Source organism: Emys orbicularis, chromosome 9, assembly GCF_028017835.1.
Source record: "Emys orbicularis isolate rEmyOrb1 chromosome 9, rEmyOrb1.hap1, whole genome shotgun sequence".
Classification (NCBI taxonomy): domain Eukaryota; kingdom Metazoa; phylum Chordata; order Testudines; family Emydidae; genus Emys; species Emys orbicularis.
The window spans coordinates 96,628,585-96,648,310 of record NC_088691.1 but is presented as its reverse complement, the minus strand read 5'-3'; the positions used below and the strand labels follow the sequence as shown (position 1 = coordinate 96,648,310).

The 19,726-nt window shown below is 44.7% G+C and overlaps 2 protein-coding genes across 2 annotated transcripts in view; both read right to left on the bottom strand.

The window, feature by feature from the left end:
* The window catches only part of USP13 (ubiquitin specific peptidase 13), an 83,368-nt gene extending 82,872 nt beyond the window's left edge, over positions 1 to 496 (bottom strand). The window contains exon 1 of the mRNA XM_065410736.1: positions 341 to 496. Within this exon, the coding sequence (XP_065266808.1) occupies positions 341 to 496 (156 nt within the window). The remainder of the gene's footprint in view (positions 1 to 340) is intronic.
* Positions 497 to 9,303: 8,807 nt separating this feature from the next.
* NDUFB5 (NADH:ubiquinone oxidoreductase subunit B5) lies at positions 9,304 to 19,714 on the bottom strand. The gene is made up of 6 exons (XM_065410587.1): positions 19,498 to 19,714; positions 17,149 to 17,234; positions 15,821 to 15,887; positions 14,114 to 14,175; positions 11,142 to 11,248; positions 9,304 to 9,530 (listed from the first exon to the last, which is right to left on the bottom strand). Exons 1-6 carry the CDS (start codon positions 19,622 to 19,624, stop codon positions 9,410 to 9,412), a joined length of 570 nt encoding a protein of 189 aa, XP_065266659.1. The 5' UTR covers positions 19,625 to 19,714; the 3' UTR covers positions 9,304 to 9,409.
* Positions 19,715 to 19,726: the final 12 nt, after the last annotated feature.

Sequence of the window (19,726 nt, the reverse complement as noted above, 5' to 3'; positions counted from 1 at the left end):
GGAGCGGGGAGGTTTGTTGCGGGGGGGGGGGGGAGGTTTGCTGCCTGCCCGGGGGGGAAGAGGTTTGTTGCCTAGGGGGGAAGGCGGGAGCGGGGAGGTTTGCTGCCTGCCGGGGGGGAAGAGGTTTGTTGCCTGGGGGGAAGGCGGGAGCGGGGAGGTTTGTTGCCGGGGGGGGGGGGTTGCTGCCTGCCCGGGGGGGGGAAGAGGTTTGTTGCCTAGGGGGGAAGCGGGAGCAGGGAGGTTTGTTGCCTGGGGGGCGGGGGGGGAGAGGTTTGCTGTCTGCCTGGGGGGGGGGGGTGCAGTGGGGCGGGTTTGCAGCCGGCGGGGCTGCTGCACTCACCGGGGACTCGTAGGAGAAGGCACATTCCGTCTTGTAGACCCGATCCCCTGACTTGGGCACGCGGATCGTGGGCATATAGGGGACCAGCAGCTCCCCCAGGTCCCCCGCAGCCATCTGCGCATCCCTGCCGCTCCCGAACAGCGCGGCCCGCTGCATGCTCCCCGGCCGGCCGCACCGCTAGCTAGGGGAAGGCAGAGCGAGCGCAGCCGGGCCCGGGGCACAGAGAGGCGGCCTGAGCCGGGCCCGGGGGAGGAGCGGGGAAGATGCTATTTTTAATCCAAGGGCAGCAGGAGCGGCCCCAGCTGCAAAGCCCCGGGGTCCTGGCGAGGGGGGAGCCCGGGGGCGGGGGAGAGGAGGAGCCCCGGGGAGGATGGATGGAGGGCAGCGCCAGAAGAGGCTGTGAAGGGAGGGGAGGGTGGACAGCAAGGAGGGGAGGGGCATGGGAAGCAGGCTGGGGCAGGGGATTGGGAATCCCTCAGCTCCCTTCCCCTGAGCTGTTGCACCTTCATTCTGCCCGGAGGGGAAGTTGGGGACATTGACATTAGATAAATTCTATCTAATTCTTTCCTGGGGGCTTAGAAAAACTGTCCCCCGTCACTCCCCAACCCCAGGCTCCTCCCCAGAAGCCAGCCAGCTGGGCTGGTAAATCCTTAGAACATCTCTCCTTGACCCGGGCCCAGGGAAGCGCTAGGTGGGAATCACAGGACTCTCGGGCCATGTTCTGCAGGAGGTCAAACTAGATGTTCGTTCTAGTGGTCCCCTCTGGCTTTAAACGCTGGAAAAGACAAGGCTCTTCCACTGTGTTAGCCCTGCTGTAAAACGTCAGCCGCAGAGGAAGGGCTGACTCTGGCAACCAAATATCATAGGTTAAAGAATTTAGAGCTGACCATTTTTTTCAATTTACTCCCACCTGGAGGTTGGGCCAGGCGTCCTGCCTCCTCTACGTCTGACTGCAAGCTCAGGAACGGGCTTCATTTTGTGCCTTATACAGAGCTGAGCGTCCTGTTCTGTGATGAGGCAGTTGGTGCATTTGGCATCAAATATCCTGATTTCTGTTGTTGTCTTGCCACTTAATAAGGAGCAGCTGGCAACAACGGTGGGAATTGAAAACATCAATCCTGTGTTCTTCAGCCTTCCTCGGTGCCCACATTTCACATCTGTACAATAGAGTTGGGATAACTGGGGTTCTATGGATCTGCAGCTTCGTAGCAAGCTTGAAATCACAACATCCCCACAGGGGCCGCTAAAGGAGCCGAAACATGTCAGCAGCTGTTGATAGACAAGTGTCCACATTTTTTAGAGCACCCTCCAGCACTGTCTATTACGATGCCTCACCCAGACAGTTTAATACTGAGCAGATTGTAACCTGGAGCTGGAGGCTGCTTGATGGTCCTGGCCAGGGACTTGGTTTGATCTGGATTAATAACCAGACCTACGTGCGCTGCTTCTTGCCTCACCAGACTGGCCATCAGCTGCAGTGGTTCACTAGACTGAGCCAGCAAGACAATGTCATTGGCATATTAGAGATCTCAAAGCAGAATGGCATTCAGCTTTAACCCCCAACTGCTGTCTCTTCAAGTTTATCCATCATCCAGTCAGTGCTGATATTGAACGATGATGGTGACAGAACACAACCTTGCCGAACTCCTATGGAGACAGGAAACCATGCTGTGTTTTTGCCATTGACTTGAATGCATCTTTCCATTCCATTAGAGAGCTCTCCTATCAATGATGCTGTTGTCCCAGGGATGCCAAGTCACCTGATTGGATCCCACAAACTCGCTTGATTTACTAAGGGGCATTATAGAAGTCTATAGAAAGTGCTGTGCATGGCTTATTAAATTCAGCCATCTTCTCAAAAAGCTGTCTCAAGGTAAAGAGCTGGTTAACAGTGGACTGACCAGATCTAAAGCTGCACTGAGTATCTTGGGCTTTGCCACAAAGTGCATTGTTGAGTTGAGACATTAACATGGAAGCAAAGACTTTCCCTGGAACAGACAACAGCATCATAACGCTACAGTTGCTACATTCACCTTATCACCCTTTCTGAACAGAGTAATCTCCTTCTTCCAGTCATTGGGGATGATATTAATATGCCAAATGGCCTAGAAGAGCTTATGGTACAGCAATGCTCTCACCTGTCTTCAGCAACTCAAAAGTGATGTAACAAACCCCTGTTGCCTTCTCAGGCTTCAGTTTATGGATTGTGATATGGAATCTCTTCTTGGTTGAAGGAAGCAGGATGTAGTGGAACTTCCTGACCCTCTTCAGATGGAAGAGGGACTTCAAGGGATGGACAATGAGGAGCATCTTGAAATGGCCCTCTCACTAATGCAGCTGATTCTGCGGACTCTGACTGATGCTGCCGTCCTGACTCTTTACTGAACAAGTTGGTGCCACCTACCCTGCAAACACTGCAAAGTTGAATAAAGGGTGCAGAAATCAGGGCTGGACTGTACCTATATATAAGATCTTACCATCTAAATAGACAAGACAGACAAAGGGTAGGGACGAGGAAGTAGTATGATCTCCATTTGACATAGGGACAGGTGTGGCACCGAGAATTTAAATGATTTGCCTGAGGTCACGCAGGAAGACCTCCTTGAATCCCAGTCCAGATCCTTAACCACAAGACTATCCTCCTTCTCTTTCACTTCATTTCTGCTTTTTTTTCATTTTGAAAGGGATACTGATAAGGTAGAGAAAGGCAGCAAGGATGCTATAAAGATTGGAGAACAGGAGCAGAAAGATGAGTAGCAGCAAATTGCAGAAAACATTTGAAATTAATTTTTCTAAGGTACACACAATAAACCATTAAATACACCCATCAACAGCAAAAGAAAAGAAACCACTGAGCCTCTTCAAGTGAAATCAGAGCATTTAGATCAAAGGATAAAGAAATAGAGCTGTGACATGGTTAGTGTGGGCTAACTGCTATAGTTTGTATCTGGTCCTTTTTTCAACAAACTATCCATTGGTGATGTTGGGAACTGTGTAAAATACTTATGGCAGAATGTGTGCACAGAATTACTCTAAATTTACAGTGAGGTACCTGAATGCTTGTCTACACTTAAGACACTACAGTGGCACAGTTGCGCTGCTGCAGCTCTTCAGAGTAGACACTACCTACTCCAATGATAGAGATGCTCCCGTCGGTGTAGGTAATCCACTTCCCTGAAAGGCAGTAGCTAGATCGATGGAAGAATTCTTCCGTCAACCTAGCACTGTCTACACAGGGACTTAGGTTGACTTAACTACGCCGCTCAGAGGTGTGGATTTTTCACACCCCTGACCTACATAGTTAAACCAATCAAACTTTCTAGCGTAGACCAGGCCTGAAATCAGAATCTGTCTCAAATAATCTTGTAGTTAGAGGAACTATTGGCCTGGTCTACACTAGAAAACTAGGTTGGCATAACTACGTTGCTCAGGGGTATGAAAAATCCACCCCCCTGAGTGGTATAATTAAGCTGACGTAAGTCCCCTTGTAGACAGTGCAAGGTTGATGGTAGAATTACTCCATCAACCTAGCTACTGGTATAGGTAATGTCTACACTGAAGCACTACAGTGGCGCAGGTGTGCCACTGTAGTGTTCTGTGTGTAGACAAGCCCACTGGATGTTAGATAAGAAGCTGAGGGCAAGTCTACACTACAAAAATAAGTTGACATAAGTTATGTCAACATACAGCTGTCACAGTAATTAAATCACTTTTGCATGTCGACACTGCACTCTGTGTGTTGGCGGTGCACAATCTCACTACCAGTGCTTGCAGCAATGCAGAGAGCAGTGTCCCATGGGTAGCTATCCCACTGTGCAATTCACCACCACCTAGTGGCAGGGTGTTTTAGAAAAGGTTTGCAATGCCTTATAGGGGCAATCAAGTCATGTGGGGTGACTGGGAACATGGTTTCAATGTCCCATGATGCAGTTTTCTCCATCCCATAATTTTATCTGGATCCCATAATGTTTCATGCCTTTTTTCAAAAGCCCTGCTAACCCGTGCATCTGCCATCTCTGTGAGAAGCATGGGTCCTGCGCACAGCTCTGCACTATTGTGATTAACACTGCAAGCATGCTGCAATAGTGCCTGCTGAAGCAATTGCTCAGTGGCATGGGGGAAATATCCTACTGCGACGGAAGAAATAAGGCAGCCCTCCCCAGAAATCTTCAGCAGAGGATTGTAGATTACCTTCAGGAAACTTTCCTCTAGATCTTTAAGGAGGATTCACAGGACACCCCAGTGGACATAAACAAAGTGTTCTACAGGGCCCCCCTCTGCCTAACTCTACGGGGGAAATGAGAAGCAGATAGCGATTCTACCTCTCTTGTTTTATTTCACTACCTCTTCATGATTAAAAAGATCAAATGATTAAAAAAGAGCAAATGAACAGATATGTCCCTGCAATATCAAAGCAAACTGCATACTTACCAGAGGTTCCTTCCCCTGCGTCAGGCTCTCCCCGTGCTGGACTGTAGGGACTGGCTAGACTGCTCTGGAGTCAAGAATAGGTCCTGGCTCGCTGTGCCATTGGATGCCTCAGTCTCTCCTGGCCCCCGTATTCCTCCTCCTCTTTTTTGTCCAACACCTACTTCTCACTATTCACTTCAGGGACCTCTGACTCCAGCTCCCACAAAGTATCCACAAGATTCTTGGAAGTGGTCATGGGGTCTATGCCAAGGATGGCATGCCACTCTTTATAAAAGCGGCATGTCTGTGGCTCTGCACCAGAGTGACTGTTAGTCTTCCTGGCCTTCTGGTATGCCTGCCACGGCTCCTTAACTTTCACACGGCACCGCTGCATGTCCCTCTTGTAGCCCTTCTCTGCCATGCCACAAGCCATCTGCTCATAAATATCAACGTTTCAATGGCTGGATCAGAGTTGTGTCTGCACAGCCTTTTCTTCTCACAGACCCAGGAGATCCACCATCTCCTGTGTACTCCAGGCAGGAGCTTGTCCGCAACCTGGAGCCGGCCTGGTCAGCTGGGTGGTTGCTAGGCATGCTTGAGAGTTGCTAGGTGAGCTCTCCACACTGAGCAAACAGGAAATAGAAATTCAAAAATTCAAGAGGCTTTAAAAGGGGAAGGGTATGTTCCTGCATACCTGGTCACTGGAGTTCAAAACGCTGACAAGAGCGGGCATTGTGGGACACCTTGAGACCACTAAATTAAATGTAAGCAATGCAGTGTGTATACTAACACTGTGTTGCCCTAACTATGTTGCCCTAAGTGCTATGCCTCGAGGAGGTGGAGTTATTAAGTTGGTGCAGCGGGCGAGTTACATCGGTGGGAGCTACATTTTGGTGTAGATGCTTAGCTTTAGATCGATGTAAAGCTGCCTTACGTTGACATAACTTCTGTAGTATAGACCAGGCCTCACTCAAAAGCAAGAACAGAGAGTCACCATAGATGGATGTGTTTCAAACTAGAAAAGGCTTATGAGCACAGTGCCTTAGGGGTCAGTCTTAGGATCTCTGTTACTCATAATACAATAAATATAGGTGATATGAATGAGGATAAGCCTTCTAACCTTTATAAAACACTTTGAGATCTACTGCTGACAAGCGCTACATCAGAGTTATGTATTTGAATTATTACTTATTAACCCTAAGGTGATAAAACTGGCAGAGCAAAAAGTGCCTGATCCAAAGGTCACTAAAGCCAACGGGAACCTTTCCAATACTCTGCAAGGATATAAAATGGCAAACAAGGTTGTACTTATCTGGAATACTCTATGCAGTGTTGGTCAGCTGTACAAATTCAGGTGGTTATTGTCTCAGGAAGGCTGCAGCAGACGCTGCCAAAGATGATCAGTAGTATGAAAATATAAGACAGGGCTAAGGGAGCTGGGCTTATTCTGTTTAGAAAAGTGGAGACTTCAGAGTGGCTAATGGCAGATGGCTTCAAGATGCCAAAATGAGAGAGACAGGCACTTTTTAAAAAAGTCCACTGCTGATAAGGGGTTTAAAAACTAGGGGAATACATGTACAGTAAACTAAAATGTGTGGCATCAGACTTTGAGGAAATATCTCCCCCTAGTGGCAAGAATAATAGGCAGTGGGTTTACACAACACACAACCTGTGGAACTCGTTACTTTGGGATGCTGTGAAGGCCGAAAGTATAACGGATTCTCAAAAAAGAATTAGATAAGTTCATAGAGGATAGGTCCATCAATGGCTATTAACCAAGAGAGTCTAGGACACAGCCCCATGCTCGGTTCTCCCTAAATCTCTGACTGCTAGAAGCTGGGACTGGAGGACAGGGGATGGATAACTTGATAAATTGTCCTGTTCTGTTTACTTCCTCTGAAGTATCTGGCACCAGCCTTTGTCAGAAGACAGGATACTAGCCTAGATGGACCATTGGTCTGATGCAATATGGTCGTTCTTACATTATGTTCTTAAAGAAAACTATTGTTCCTCTTCAGCCATTCCCATTTAATGTTTAAATTTATACCCTCAAATAGCTGCATAATCAGACAGTTGAAGACAATCAATTCTTTTGACATTGATTCAATGTGTACTATTAACTGATGTTTATCAATACAGATCCTTTTACCTTGTTTCTTGCTCTTCAGACATCTATTTAAAAAGCTTTCATTAACCAATTGTCTACCTTTCTCTTTCACCAAGTGTTTGATAGAATCAGAAAGCTTCTCCCTTTTGAGAACAGAATGTTAATACTTAACTTTTTTTCTATTAATAAATGCTGAATTATATATCAGTTGTGGAGTAAATTAAGTTTTTAATATTTGTCCATTCAAGTCCCTCCCATGCATGAAAAAATATATATAGTTTCACGGTAGAGCATAAGCCTGCCATGGGGGAGATTTTCAAAAGCACACATGGGATAGGAGCACGAGCCCCAGGATTTATGTTCCTAAATCCTTTAGATGCTTTTGAAAGCCTTCCCCTTTGAGTTCTGAACTCTCTCCCCTCCCCCCCAAAAAGTTAGGATTGTTGAAAGAGGAGACAGGAATGACGGTGTGTATATGATCAGTAATCAATAATACAGCATGGTTAACCTGTTTGTCATTCTTGGAAATACAATTAGCGCCCATGGCCAACTCCATAAGGTGGAAGCAAGAACTGGGAAGGTAGATGGAGCCTGAGACTGATGAATATCTGGAAAATATGAGATTCACACACAAACCAAGATAAACGTAGACAATGCCATTGTGATGCCAACCTTGTTATATGCCTCTGAAACTTCGTAAATGCTAGAAAACCACAACAGGAAACTTAAGACATTCCATCAGAGATGCTTGCAGAGAGTAATTGGTGTCTGCTGGTGTGATAAAGTAAACAACGCTGATCTGTTACAAAGGACTGACCAGCATACCGTACAGACAATGATTCAAGAAAGAAGGCTGAAGTGGTTTGGACATGTTGTATGGATGTCAAAAAACTGTGCTCCTAGTCAAATTCTTGACTGGATATTACCTGGTGGAAGACGGAAAAGAGGATAACAGATGACATATAACAAAACCAATGAGGAAAAATACTGCTGTCATGGAAAAAGACTAAAATAGGGCAAGAAATGTGGCACTAGACAGATGGAGGTGGAAAGACTGAGTTGCCTCATGTGTCACAAGGCAAAAGAGCATCTAATATATAATGCAAATAATATGTACCCAACTTCTACCTTAATTACACCATCTGTAAAACATGGATAATATGTAACTTCCCAGGATTAGTGAGAGGATTAGCTGGGTTTAAAAATCACTTTGACGACAAAAAGTATTAGTTGTGTGTTATACTCAGTTACCTGAAACTATAACTTTATCTACCCCAGATATTTTTCATTTTAAAGGTATCATTCTGTAGTAGGAGTTTGTTAAATATGAATGCATTTATTGAGCACCGACAGTGTCTTCAGCACTGTATGGATGAAGACACTTCCTGCCCCAACAGAGCGTACAGTCTAGTTCAGATACATTACAGTAAAGAACATAACAGAGGTTGCAGATTTTTTTAAACCTCGTTTAAAGAAAAAAAAAAGGCCACACAGCATTGTTAAAAAGCATTGTGGAAGGAGTATCTTTCAGAGGAATTGGCTTTACAGGGAGGGAGTGCCTTTACAGGGAGGGAGTGTCTAACCTCAGAGGTTAGACACAAGTGGAAGAAAGATAAAAGAGGCATTTAGGAAGACCATAGGCGATATGGAAATGGTTGGAGATAGGAGGAAATGAGAGCAGACTGTCATTGAGTTATGCAGAGCCTTAAAGACAATGGTGGGAGGTTTGAAACTGAGGAGGAAGGCAAGAAGCTAATTAAGAGATTCATAGAGGAGAGTAGCATGGCCTGAGTGGTGAGGAAGGAAGGTTATTCGTAGGGATGTAGAGGAAGCAGTGAAAGGCTATGGCCAGAGCTTGGATACGAAACAATGAGAGTGAAGATTATTATAACAAGGTTGTGAGCCTGACTGGCAGGGAAGATAGTAGAGTTGTCTATAGTGATAGAGATGGGGCTTTTGAATCTGAGATGTTCCAAAGAACTGAAGATTTAATTAAAAAAAAAAATCACTTAATTTACATTCTATGAAATATTTCACAATTAAAAAGTGCTTTGACTTATATTTCATTTATTACTATCCATAAAAAATAAAGTTATGATTTATTTTCTCATACATTTAATTTAAAGTTAGGTATGGGAATATATAAGAGACAAATCAGATGGTTTGGTAATGGAATAGAGTCTTTCACCTCTCAGATACTTGTTCCAATCTAGCTCAGGTCAGCCTGGCTGTTTGATGGCCTGTGTGAAATGAGCTGGTGACCACTGTCCTCTGGCGGGAAAATGTGTTACAAAACCAGTATCACCTACTGACACCCTTGGGAAACAGACAAACTATTAACAACTGACATGAGAGCCATTCTCTCCATCTGTACACATTTTACAGCTGTACATGATTAGCAACAAGTTTGTCTATTTAAAAACTTACTAGAATCAACACTGAAAAATACTGAAATAGAAACTTTTATTTAAGTCTGCAAGTAACAACAGGATACACATTACATTATTCAGTCGCTATTTGTGGGTGCTCTTTTGGAACAGTGGACTAACTCCTTAATTGTCAGGAGATGCTTTAGCAGAATAATCAATAAGATTTTTATCAGGGGTCTCATAGTAATACCAGGGCCCATCTCCCCTCGCTCTCATTAGTCGACGTGCCTCCAATTCCTTCAGCCTGTAAGAAATGGAAAATGAAAGTCAAATTCAGCATGTAATTTATCATCTTCCATGGGCCACATTTAACACTGATATCAAAGGAGTCATACCCTCTTACATCAGCATTGCATTTGGTCCTATATATTCTACAATGTCTGTGGGAACAATACTACAAATATGAAGAATTATCCATGGTGTTAAATATTCCATCATTGTGTTTCATTATACACCTCTACCCCGATATAACGCGGTCCTCCGGAGCCAAAAAATCTTACCACGCTATAGGTGAGACCGCGTTATATCGAACTTGCTTTGGCCCCCCTGCTCCTTGTCCCCTGACCGCCCCCTCCAGAGACCCCGTCCCTAATCACCCCCAGGACCCCACCCCCTACCCAACGCCCCTGCTCCCTGTCCCCTGACTGCCCCGACCCCTATCCACATCCCCTACCCCGACAGGCACTCACTGGCAGCGGCAGGAAGCGGAGCAGCCCAGCCCCAGCCCGCTCCACTCCGCCAGCTCCCAGCCACGGCGCTCCGCTTCCGCCGCTGCCGGTGAGTGCAGGGAGATTGGGGAAAGGAAGCCCCCCGTACTCACCTGTGGCAGGAAGTGGAGCGATGCAGCCCCAGCCCGCTCCGCTTTCCTTGCCCCGGCCCCAGCTGTGTCGAGGTGGGGGTGGGGTGGGGGTGGGGGGTGGGGGTGTTGGGGAAAGTTCCAGCACTCACGGGCAGTGGGAAGCAGAGCAGTCGGTCCCCAGCCCGCTCCACTCCACCAGCTCCCAGCTGCAGCACTCCGCTTCCCGTCGCAGGTGAGTACGGGGGGGTGTCCTTTCCCCAACCTCCCCGCACACACCGGCGGCAGGAAGCGGAGCACCCCAGCTGGGAGCTGACGCGCTGATCTGCAGGAGCGCTGCTTTACCGCATTGTATGCAAACCCATGTTATATCGGGTCGCGTTATATTGGGATAGAGGTGTATTTACTTGTTTTTTCAGTAAACTAGCTGAAGAAATAATAAAATAACAACAATAAAAAACCTGATGAGATTTCTAAACATAGACAGTAGTCTCCTTCATAATCATGAACTGAAAACTTTACCAGATACCTTCCAGTCAGAAATAACCAGGAAAGATGATGGTGGGAGGGGCTCCACCAAGAAAGTCTAGGGGCAACATTCCAAGAAGCTTAGCACCTCCTCTGTTAGTGCTCAATTTACCCAAGCAACAGCAGCATGACACTAACATGATACTGGACAATGTCACTGGTGCCCATGGTTTTCTGGACAGCAGCAACGAACCAGACCAAATCTATAAGCATTAGCAGAGGCACAGGAGTTGTCTGTCCCTGACTCAGGAAGATAAAACTGCATTAGTTTACACTTGGTTTGTGTTTGAAGAGTTATTGTTACAATTTTTTTTTTTTTTTTAACTAAAGTTACATTCTGTAGAAACTGATGGTTTAGAACCAATATTTGCCACAAAAAGCTTCTCACTCACCAAGGGCCAGGTGATTTTTTCAAGCCCTGATCAGATATCCAATTTAAGAGAAAAATTCTACTATTGTATTATAATTGAAATGGTTTAGTACAGTATATATTGGCTTTTAAAAGCTTCAGCAAACCCATCCTATCTTTACCTTAGGTCAGCTTTTTTAGCTTCAATATCAATTTTGGCCAACATTTTTTCATAATCCTTTTCAGGAGAATCAAGGAGATAACGAGCAATCCACCTAGTTATAGGATGCTGGAAGAGATGAAAATAAGAATATTAGATTATTCATATAATTTCCACACAAGAACCCTCCACAAATAATAATGATACGGAAATTTGATCACATTAAATATTCTTTCTAGTACCATTTACCATGATAAAGTGCAATTAAAAATTATGTTAGGCTGCATACCCCTAATTCTGCAAACACTTATGTGCTTAACTTTACTATCATGAGTACCACTAATTTAAGCAGGATTACTCACAGTTACACAGTTTAGCACATGAGTAAATGTTTACAGGATCGGGGCCTATGAAAAAAGTTACCCATTTGCCATTTTTGACATTATCCAAGATAACACACAATAGAATAGGCTGTTGTGGAATTAAAAAAGACAGTTACAATGGGGGAAAATCTGTGTTTGATATTTTAAGAACAAAGTAAGACAATTTCTGAAATAGAGTTAATCAAAAATTGCTACCATAATCTCCATAAAATGGACTCCAAACCTATTACTGTAAAGATTCAGTAATCTTTATACTAAGTGCTGCTTGCACATGGAAGCTTTTATCTAATCTTTCAATCCCAGTGTAAATTGAACTAGTCAGATAGAGGTCTGTGTATTGCTATGTACAATCATTAGCCAGTTAAAAACAAAAATAAAAATATAGCTACATCAAAAAATCAGTGACAGTTGTAAAGTAACATCTCATGAGCCACCAGGGCTGTGATTCTCACCAAAATCTTTGTTTTTAGCTCTGAAAAGTTGTGAGAAATTGGACTTTGATTCACTGCTGACAAATACTATAAAATAGAGCTGTCAAGCGATTCAAAAAATTAATCATGATTAATCATGAGATTAAAAAAAGTAATAGCGAATAACTGCAGTTTTAATCGCATTGTTAAAAAATAATAGAATATCAGTTATTTAAATATTTTTGGGTGTTTTCTACATTTTCAAATATATTAATTTCAATTACAACACTGAACACAAAGTGTACAGTGCTCACTTTTTTATTCCAAATATTTGCACTATAAGATAAAGAAATAGTATTTCAATTCACCTCATACAAGTAACTGTAGTGCAATCTCTTTATCATGAAAGTTTAACTTACAAATGCAGAATTACAGGTATTATTATTTTACATAACTGCACTCAAAAATAAAACAATGTAAAACTTTAGAGCCTACAAGTCCACTCAGTCCTTGCTGTGGATAGGGAATGATTTTACCTCAGGATTTTAGCATTCAGTAGGGGAGTGAATAGTGCAGGAGGCTTTTTTTCCCTGGTGCTGCTGGGTTAGCCTTTATTATGTATATATACTATTTGGTGTGTGTCTCCTTTAGAGGAGCCTTGGCTTACTGAAGGGGTAAGATTTTTTTTAATCTCAGAAAGTCAGTTTTGTGGAGACGGGAGGGGTGTGAGTTGTGCAGGAGAAGGGTGAATTCTTGATGTTGCTCCTGTTGGGTTGGGTTTTTGAGCTTGCCAGGCTCGCTCCCTGTCCAAAGAGGAAGAGAATTTCATCTTAGAAATCTGCAGTCAGTGTTGGAGGAGGATGGGTGAAGGGGGGGAGAAGCAATGACTTGTGCAGGAGGAGGTTCTGGGAGGACAGGGGGTGATGATGTGGGGGGGGGAGGGGAAGCAAGCAGTGACTTATGCAGGAGGAGGGTGAGGGAGGTGACTTGTTGCTGCTTCTGGAAGGGTGGTTTCTGGTACTGGGCTCACCAGGCTCTCCTCCTTTTACTGAGCGAGGTGGGCTCTCTTCAGCTGAGTGAGCCCTTGTTTGCAAGGGAGTGTATATTTTACCTCAGGGACTCAGCATGCAGGAGAGGCTAGTACAGGGAGGCTGAGCTCAGCAGGCCCTGGTTCTTTATGGGGTACCCCCCAGAGGGAGAGGCCAGCTGGGAGCAATGGCGCAATGGGGAGCACTGGGGGGAGGGTGTCGGTCCCTGGAGCAAGGGGCTGGCTGGGGGCAATGGGGCACGGCATGGGGGAAAACGGGGGGAGAGGGGATCGGTCCCCGAAGCAAGGGGCCAGCTGGAGGCAATGGAGCACAGCGTGTGGGGAGGTTGGTCCCTGGAGTGAAGGGCTGGCTAGGGGAATTGGGGCACGGTGCGGGGAGGGGTGGGCCCATCTCTGGAGCAAGGGGCCAGCTCGGAGTAGTGGGGCATGGCAGGGTCAGGATACCTACCTCTCCACTGGAGCCGGGATGGGAGCCACTTCTTCTCCTCTCCTCTCCCTGCCCTCCGGAGGCGGATTGGCATTACTGTGCCTGACCGGACACTGTCAGGTCCCTCCACAGCTGATGCCTCCCTCCCCACCCAGAGGTATGTAATTAACGCCATTAAAAAAATTAATGCATTAATTTTGTTTTCAGTTAATCACAGGTATTAACTGTGATTGACAGCCCTACTATAAAAGTATGAATTTCCTGGTATTCATTGAAAGTCATTCAGATGGGATAAACAACGTAATTTTAAAAGTCTAGTATCTCAAGACCTGGAGCTCAGAGGAGTGTTCAAAAAAACAAAACAAAAAAACCCCTGATGGACTGGTGACCAGAAAAGAGATTTAGATCTTGACTTGCTCAGAGCGCTTTTGTTATTTACGGATTTTATGTTCACAACTTCATGTACAGTGCTCTTACTATTTATCCAGCTATGTACATTACAGGTCAGTTGCATCTGTTACTGTTAGAATACCATAAACAGGTCTAATAAAATAACATGTATTTAATTTGAAAACTGTACATTTGCATGAAGACCCAATCACATAAAGTAGCAGATATCCTCATGAATATATCCAACACATTTTAAATATTTTCCTCCCAAGATTGATGTATGAGGAGGAGGAGTGTGCTGGAAATGCCATATCCCTTTCATCATTTTGTACTCACTTTGTGATACTCCCAATGCTCTGGAACATAACCTTCTGGAATCTCTGCAAGTTCAGCTTCACCTGCCAAGAGAAAACGGAGGGATGTTCAATACTATTGACATTTTAGAAACACCCTTTACTTTCCTCATACAAATAAAGACCAATTAAAGAGCATTTCACACACAAAGTATTTAAAGAGACACCATCAATTTGATTCTATTCGGTTTCAAAAAAGGGAGTTGGAACAGCCTGGAAGTAGTTTCAGGTACTATACCTGCTTCTGAGTCCTCCCGCCAATTCTGTTCTACAGTTACACGTGCCTATATTTTAACCTACACAACAAAAAGGGGAAATGACTGACTATACAGAGGAAAGAGTGAAACTGACTGTACCCAAAGTGCCATCACAAAGTAAACAAGCTAGAAAAAAAATTAAATACATTTTTCACTGATCATTCAATTAATGCAATCTAAGGTTAATTACATTGTAGGTTAAAAAAAAAGTCAGGAAGAATTTTGATTTTAAATTGGCAATGTCCTGTTAAATGTATATTCTGTACACCTATCTTGGAATATGCACAAGGTATATGTTTAAATCCAGACAGAAAACATTATCCTCTTCATTATGTGGGCAGCTCTACTGTGCACATACATAAACATCACTGATGCAAATATGATTTGCACAAGAATATCAAATGGAGAATAGACACATGTATAACTCCTGATCAATTCTCTGAAGCGTCCCTGCATTTTATAAAACAGGATGAGAAGGAAGAGATGTTAGGTCAGCTACGGGATTCTCACCTTCAGTATATTTTTACACAACATGACTAAGACTACGTTTTAGTCACTGGTATTTTTAGTAAAAGTCATGGACAGGTCACGGGCAGTAAACAAAAATTCATGGCCTGTGACCTGTCCATGACTTGTACTACATACCTCTAACTAAAACTTGGGCTGGGGTGCCATGGGTGCTGCCTGGGGGGGCATGGCCCCGGGGAGCTTTGCGGGTGCTGGGGGGTGCCACGGGTGCTGGGGGGGGGGCAGCCTGGGACCCCCACTGGTGCGGGGTGGGGGGCAGCAGCACACAGCCCGGGACCCCCGCTGGTGCTGGGGGATGTGGGGGGAGTTGGCAGGACTGGCAGGCTCCCTACCAGGCTCTGCGCGGCTCCCTTGAAGCGGCCGGCATGTCCCTGCAGTTCCTAGGTGGAAGGGCCAGGGGGCTCTGCGCGCTGTCCCTGCCTGCAGGCACCACCCCCGCAGCTCCCATTGGCTGCAGGTCCTAGCCAATGGGAGCTGCAGAGCCAGCGCTCTTGGTGGGGGCAGCGCACGGAGCCCCCCTGGCCTCCCCCTCGAGCCCCCCCAAGGTAAGCGCTGCCCCACACCCCAACACCCTGCCCCAGCCCTGAGCCCCCTCCCACACCCGAACTACTGCTGCTGGGGGGGAGGGGGTGGCGGCCAGAGACTGCCCCAGCAGAGGCTGGTGCGGCTGGCCCAGGGGCTGCCAAAGCCAACCTCACCAGCTCCTGCAGAAGTCACCGAGGTCATGTAAAGTCACAGAATCCGTGACTTCCATGACAGACATGCAGCCTTAAATATGACCCATAGTTACCAAGCCAGCTTTAGAGGTAAGGGTCTGAAATACTATCAGACCTATTTCATTTTCTTTATCCACCTTTAACAATGTTCAACAATGTAGCTTAGTTAAACATCACAGAAGTGCTTACCAATGAAGATGTTGACATACGTTATAAATAGTGCTAATGGTATCCCAGTCAATGAAATATAGAATCTCTGTTTAGCAGGGGGAGGGAAAAAGACACCACATTAGTCTGACAGAAAAATATACCACTTCTTCTGCAAATCTCAGTTACTCTTACAATTATCTCTCCTGTATTAGAACACCAAAATCTGAATTTCCACAATATTTCTTCTGTATACCATCAAATATGGTTTATTATTGCAACTGGAATACTTAGTGTTTCCAGCTAAGGATCTCAAAGCATTTCAGAAAACAGTAAACATGCCTCAAAACCCAGGTGATACACGTATTAATCCCATTTTTACAACATAGCAAATTGAGGCACAGAGAAAATAAGTGACTTGACAAAGTTATAAAGTTGAATCAGTTTCAGAGTTGGGAATGCAACATATAAGTTCTCCATCCCAGTCTCTTGTTCTAACTACTAGGCAATACTGTTGCTATGTAAAACAATATTACTCAAAGCCTGGAGTTGATTAACTATCATTGAGCACTAAAACTACCTTTGACTGAACTTGAGACAAAATGCAATTTTTAAAAAACCCATTGCAAGCTAAGAATTAAGATTTTATATAAAATCTGTTAAAAAGATACAACAATGTCCAGTAATTGCAGGGCCCTCACTCCAAGGAGTCCCACCTGGCTGACTATTTTCCCCACATAATGGATCTGATCAGAAGCCCATCTTTTCATTGACTTGAACGGGCTTTGGATCAGGCCTACAGAGCCTAAATCTCTGGTGTGGGTGGGCTGGATGGAAGGAAGATACACTTATTATGGGGTAGTAATGGAGGGCTCCTGGACTTGGAGCCAAGTTTTACACGACTTAAACAGCCAACAGCTAAAACATTACTAAACCTGCAAAACAGATGACAATTAAAATTTAAAAAGACAACAGGCAAGGATTTAAAACAGCAACAATAAAAAAGTAGCAGTTAACTAAAAATAGCTTTAAAAGGAGAAACTGTTCATTCTATATATATATATATATATATCTCACACACACACACAATTAAAAAAAAAGGTCACTAACATAATAGATGTCAATCACCACCCTGAGCACTTGGCTGGTATGACATATCCCTTTGCCCCATCTAACTTTGTCTTTATAAATGGCAAGTTCTTCAGGATAGGGACTAGGAAATCTTGTTTGTGTAGCTAGTGCCTAATACACTCATTCCTATTGTTTACAATGCAATAGCATCCAAAATGAATTAACGCCTTAAACACAGTCCATCATTTACAAATTATTTAAGTTATACTAAGAGTTGCAACAAGAAAAAATTAACTTACCAGTAACGCCAGAAATCGTTGATCATAGAAATCTGTTGGCTTGATGACAAACATTCTTTTTCCATGGCTTCCATGTCGTACTGGAGCTGCGAAATTAAACCAGGATATTATTATGTCCTTTTCCCATCTGCAGTGATTATGTACAGGAGAAACTCTGCGATGCGGGCAAAAAAAAAAGTAGTAAAACATTCAGTAACAGGTGGGTTACTGCAGGCTGGTAAAGGTATTTGTTGTTTTGCCTAGGACAGCAGGACTCCTAGAGCTAACCCCAATTGTATGCTACAAAAGTGGTGGTATTTCAAGATAAAACTCTCTCTGGAGCAAGTCATAGAGGAAAAATAGATGAGTTGAAGAAAATGTAATTTGCACAGGAATCCTCCATATAAAATTTCTACAGTTAGGTAAGTTCACACTCTAGCATGCTACTAGGTTTTGACTAGGATGGCCAAAATTTTGACCCCAGGTCTAGAGTGAAGGTGACATATTGGCTCCTAAGTGGACACTTGTGCATATGACTATAAGCTCTCACTTTTGCACTGCATTATGAACAGAAATGAAATCAACAGCTAGAAGCAATGACTGAGATACTGAAAAGGAAGTTTATATCTGGCTGTACTACACATTAAGCTTGGGGGCCTGCTGGACATTTAGGTTCCAATCTTGCAACTAGCTTAGCATGGGCAGATCTCTGCACCAGCAAAGAATCCCAGCGAGTTCAATGTGGCTCAGTTCAAGGACCTTCTCAAATGGTGCACATTATAAGATCATGGTAATGAGAAAATTCTCCATTTTCAAGTAAATATCTTTAGCAACAGAACGTGCATGGGGGAAAAGTAGCAGCAGCATACAACACAACCAATTTGAATTCAAGATGTTCCAGAAGGCTACTAGCTAGCTGTTTCAAGAAAAAAAACTTAACAGCTTTCAGCTCCCATCTACAGATCTCAAAGACCACCCTGTAACATAGGATCATATTATCTCCTTTTCACAAAGGGAAACCAAAAATGAGTATTTTGCCCAAGGTCACTGTGACCCTTTCTCAGGTGCCCAGGATTGTGTCACCTTGTTTCCCCCTCACAGAGGCAGGGAGTGTCTCTGACACTGCCAGCCCTTCAGCCACCCAACATCACTTCTCTGGGCTTATACTAGCTCCTACTTTGCACTGCAGTCCTCTTTGAATCATCTCCTTGTAGTGTCCAGCCCTTAACCACCGGACACTCACAGAAATACCAGGTTCACTATCCCCAAGAGGAGAGTGTATACACAAGTTTGATTTAACTGAAAGTCAGCTCCTATATAACATCTTAGCACTGAAATATATTTACAGTAAAAACAATAATCAGATTATTATCAAAGGCTAAGATTTAAGAGATAGAAAGTAAGGAAAATGGAAACAGAAAAGTTACATATAAAACAAAATCATAACACATGTTTTAGAGATTACACTTAATCTAACAGGCTACCCTCCTGTCTAAAACAGTCTATTCTCAACCAAAGCCTTCTTTCAGATCTCCAACCAACAAGGCTGTGATCCCTCTTTCATAAATGCCAAAAGCACTGCCCTTTTGCTTCCTCGGTGAAGAATCAAGGGATGTCTTTTTGCTTTCTCCCAAAGTTCACTGTCTTTGCACATGGCCAGGCTAAGCCTTATGGCTTGTTTTCTTTTCCTGTATGCACCTTTCCTATTGATTCCATATGTAAACAGAGCTTTCACTATATTGCTTTACAGTGCTTAATCTACATGGCCAACAGAGAGACCATGTGAATCCCAATCAACATCCTTTGTCTGACCCAAAACCTGTTTGTCAGAACTGCCTTGGACACAGACTTTAAAACATTTTCATTACACATACATAACGTTTTATATAGTGTTTGCACCATACATTTTACAACAATATTAATGATCAGCATGATCCTGGCTTTCATGTAAAGCCTCACATGAAAGTCTTCATAGACAAATACTATAAAAGCAGTGCATTAGGTGCAGTGAGTTTATTAGGCCTGACAGGAGTTACTGTTACAGAACAGGGAACCCTTTGCCCGCTAGTACCAATGGGCCCCGGTCTCACAATCAATCACACAACCAGAGTGGCAGAATCAGGAATAAAACCCAAGTCCTCCAGACTACTCCCCGCCCTCCACAGGCCCCCCTCGACCGTCCACCAATGGAGACCCCACCTCCCTCTTCCTACAGTACCCCGTTCCCCAGAGGAAACCCAACTACCCAACCCCCCGCCCCACCCACCGGCTCCGCAGAGACACCGATCCCCCGAGCCCCCACCTCGCTCCCCAAGGTCACCCCGCTACAGAGGACACCGAGCACCCCGGCCCCGCCCGGGGGCTCCATACCGATGATGCCGGAGGACACGACATTTCTGCCCAGCAAGGAGACACGTCCCCCGCCTGCCGCCCTGAACAGGACCTTGCGAGTCCCCAAAGCGGCCGCTGCCCGGAGCAGGAGGCTCATGGCGGCCATGTGTGAAACTGGCAAGGGGCGGGGCCGCTGGCCATTTACCCCTAACGAGATCGAAGCCGTGGCGCCACCATCTTGGAATCGGGCACGTTGTCCTGTCCAGTA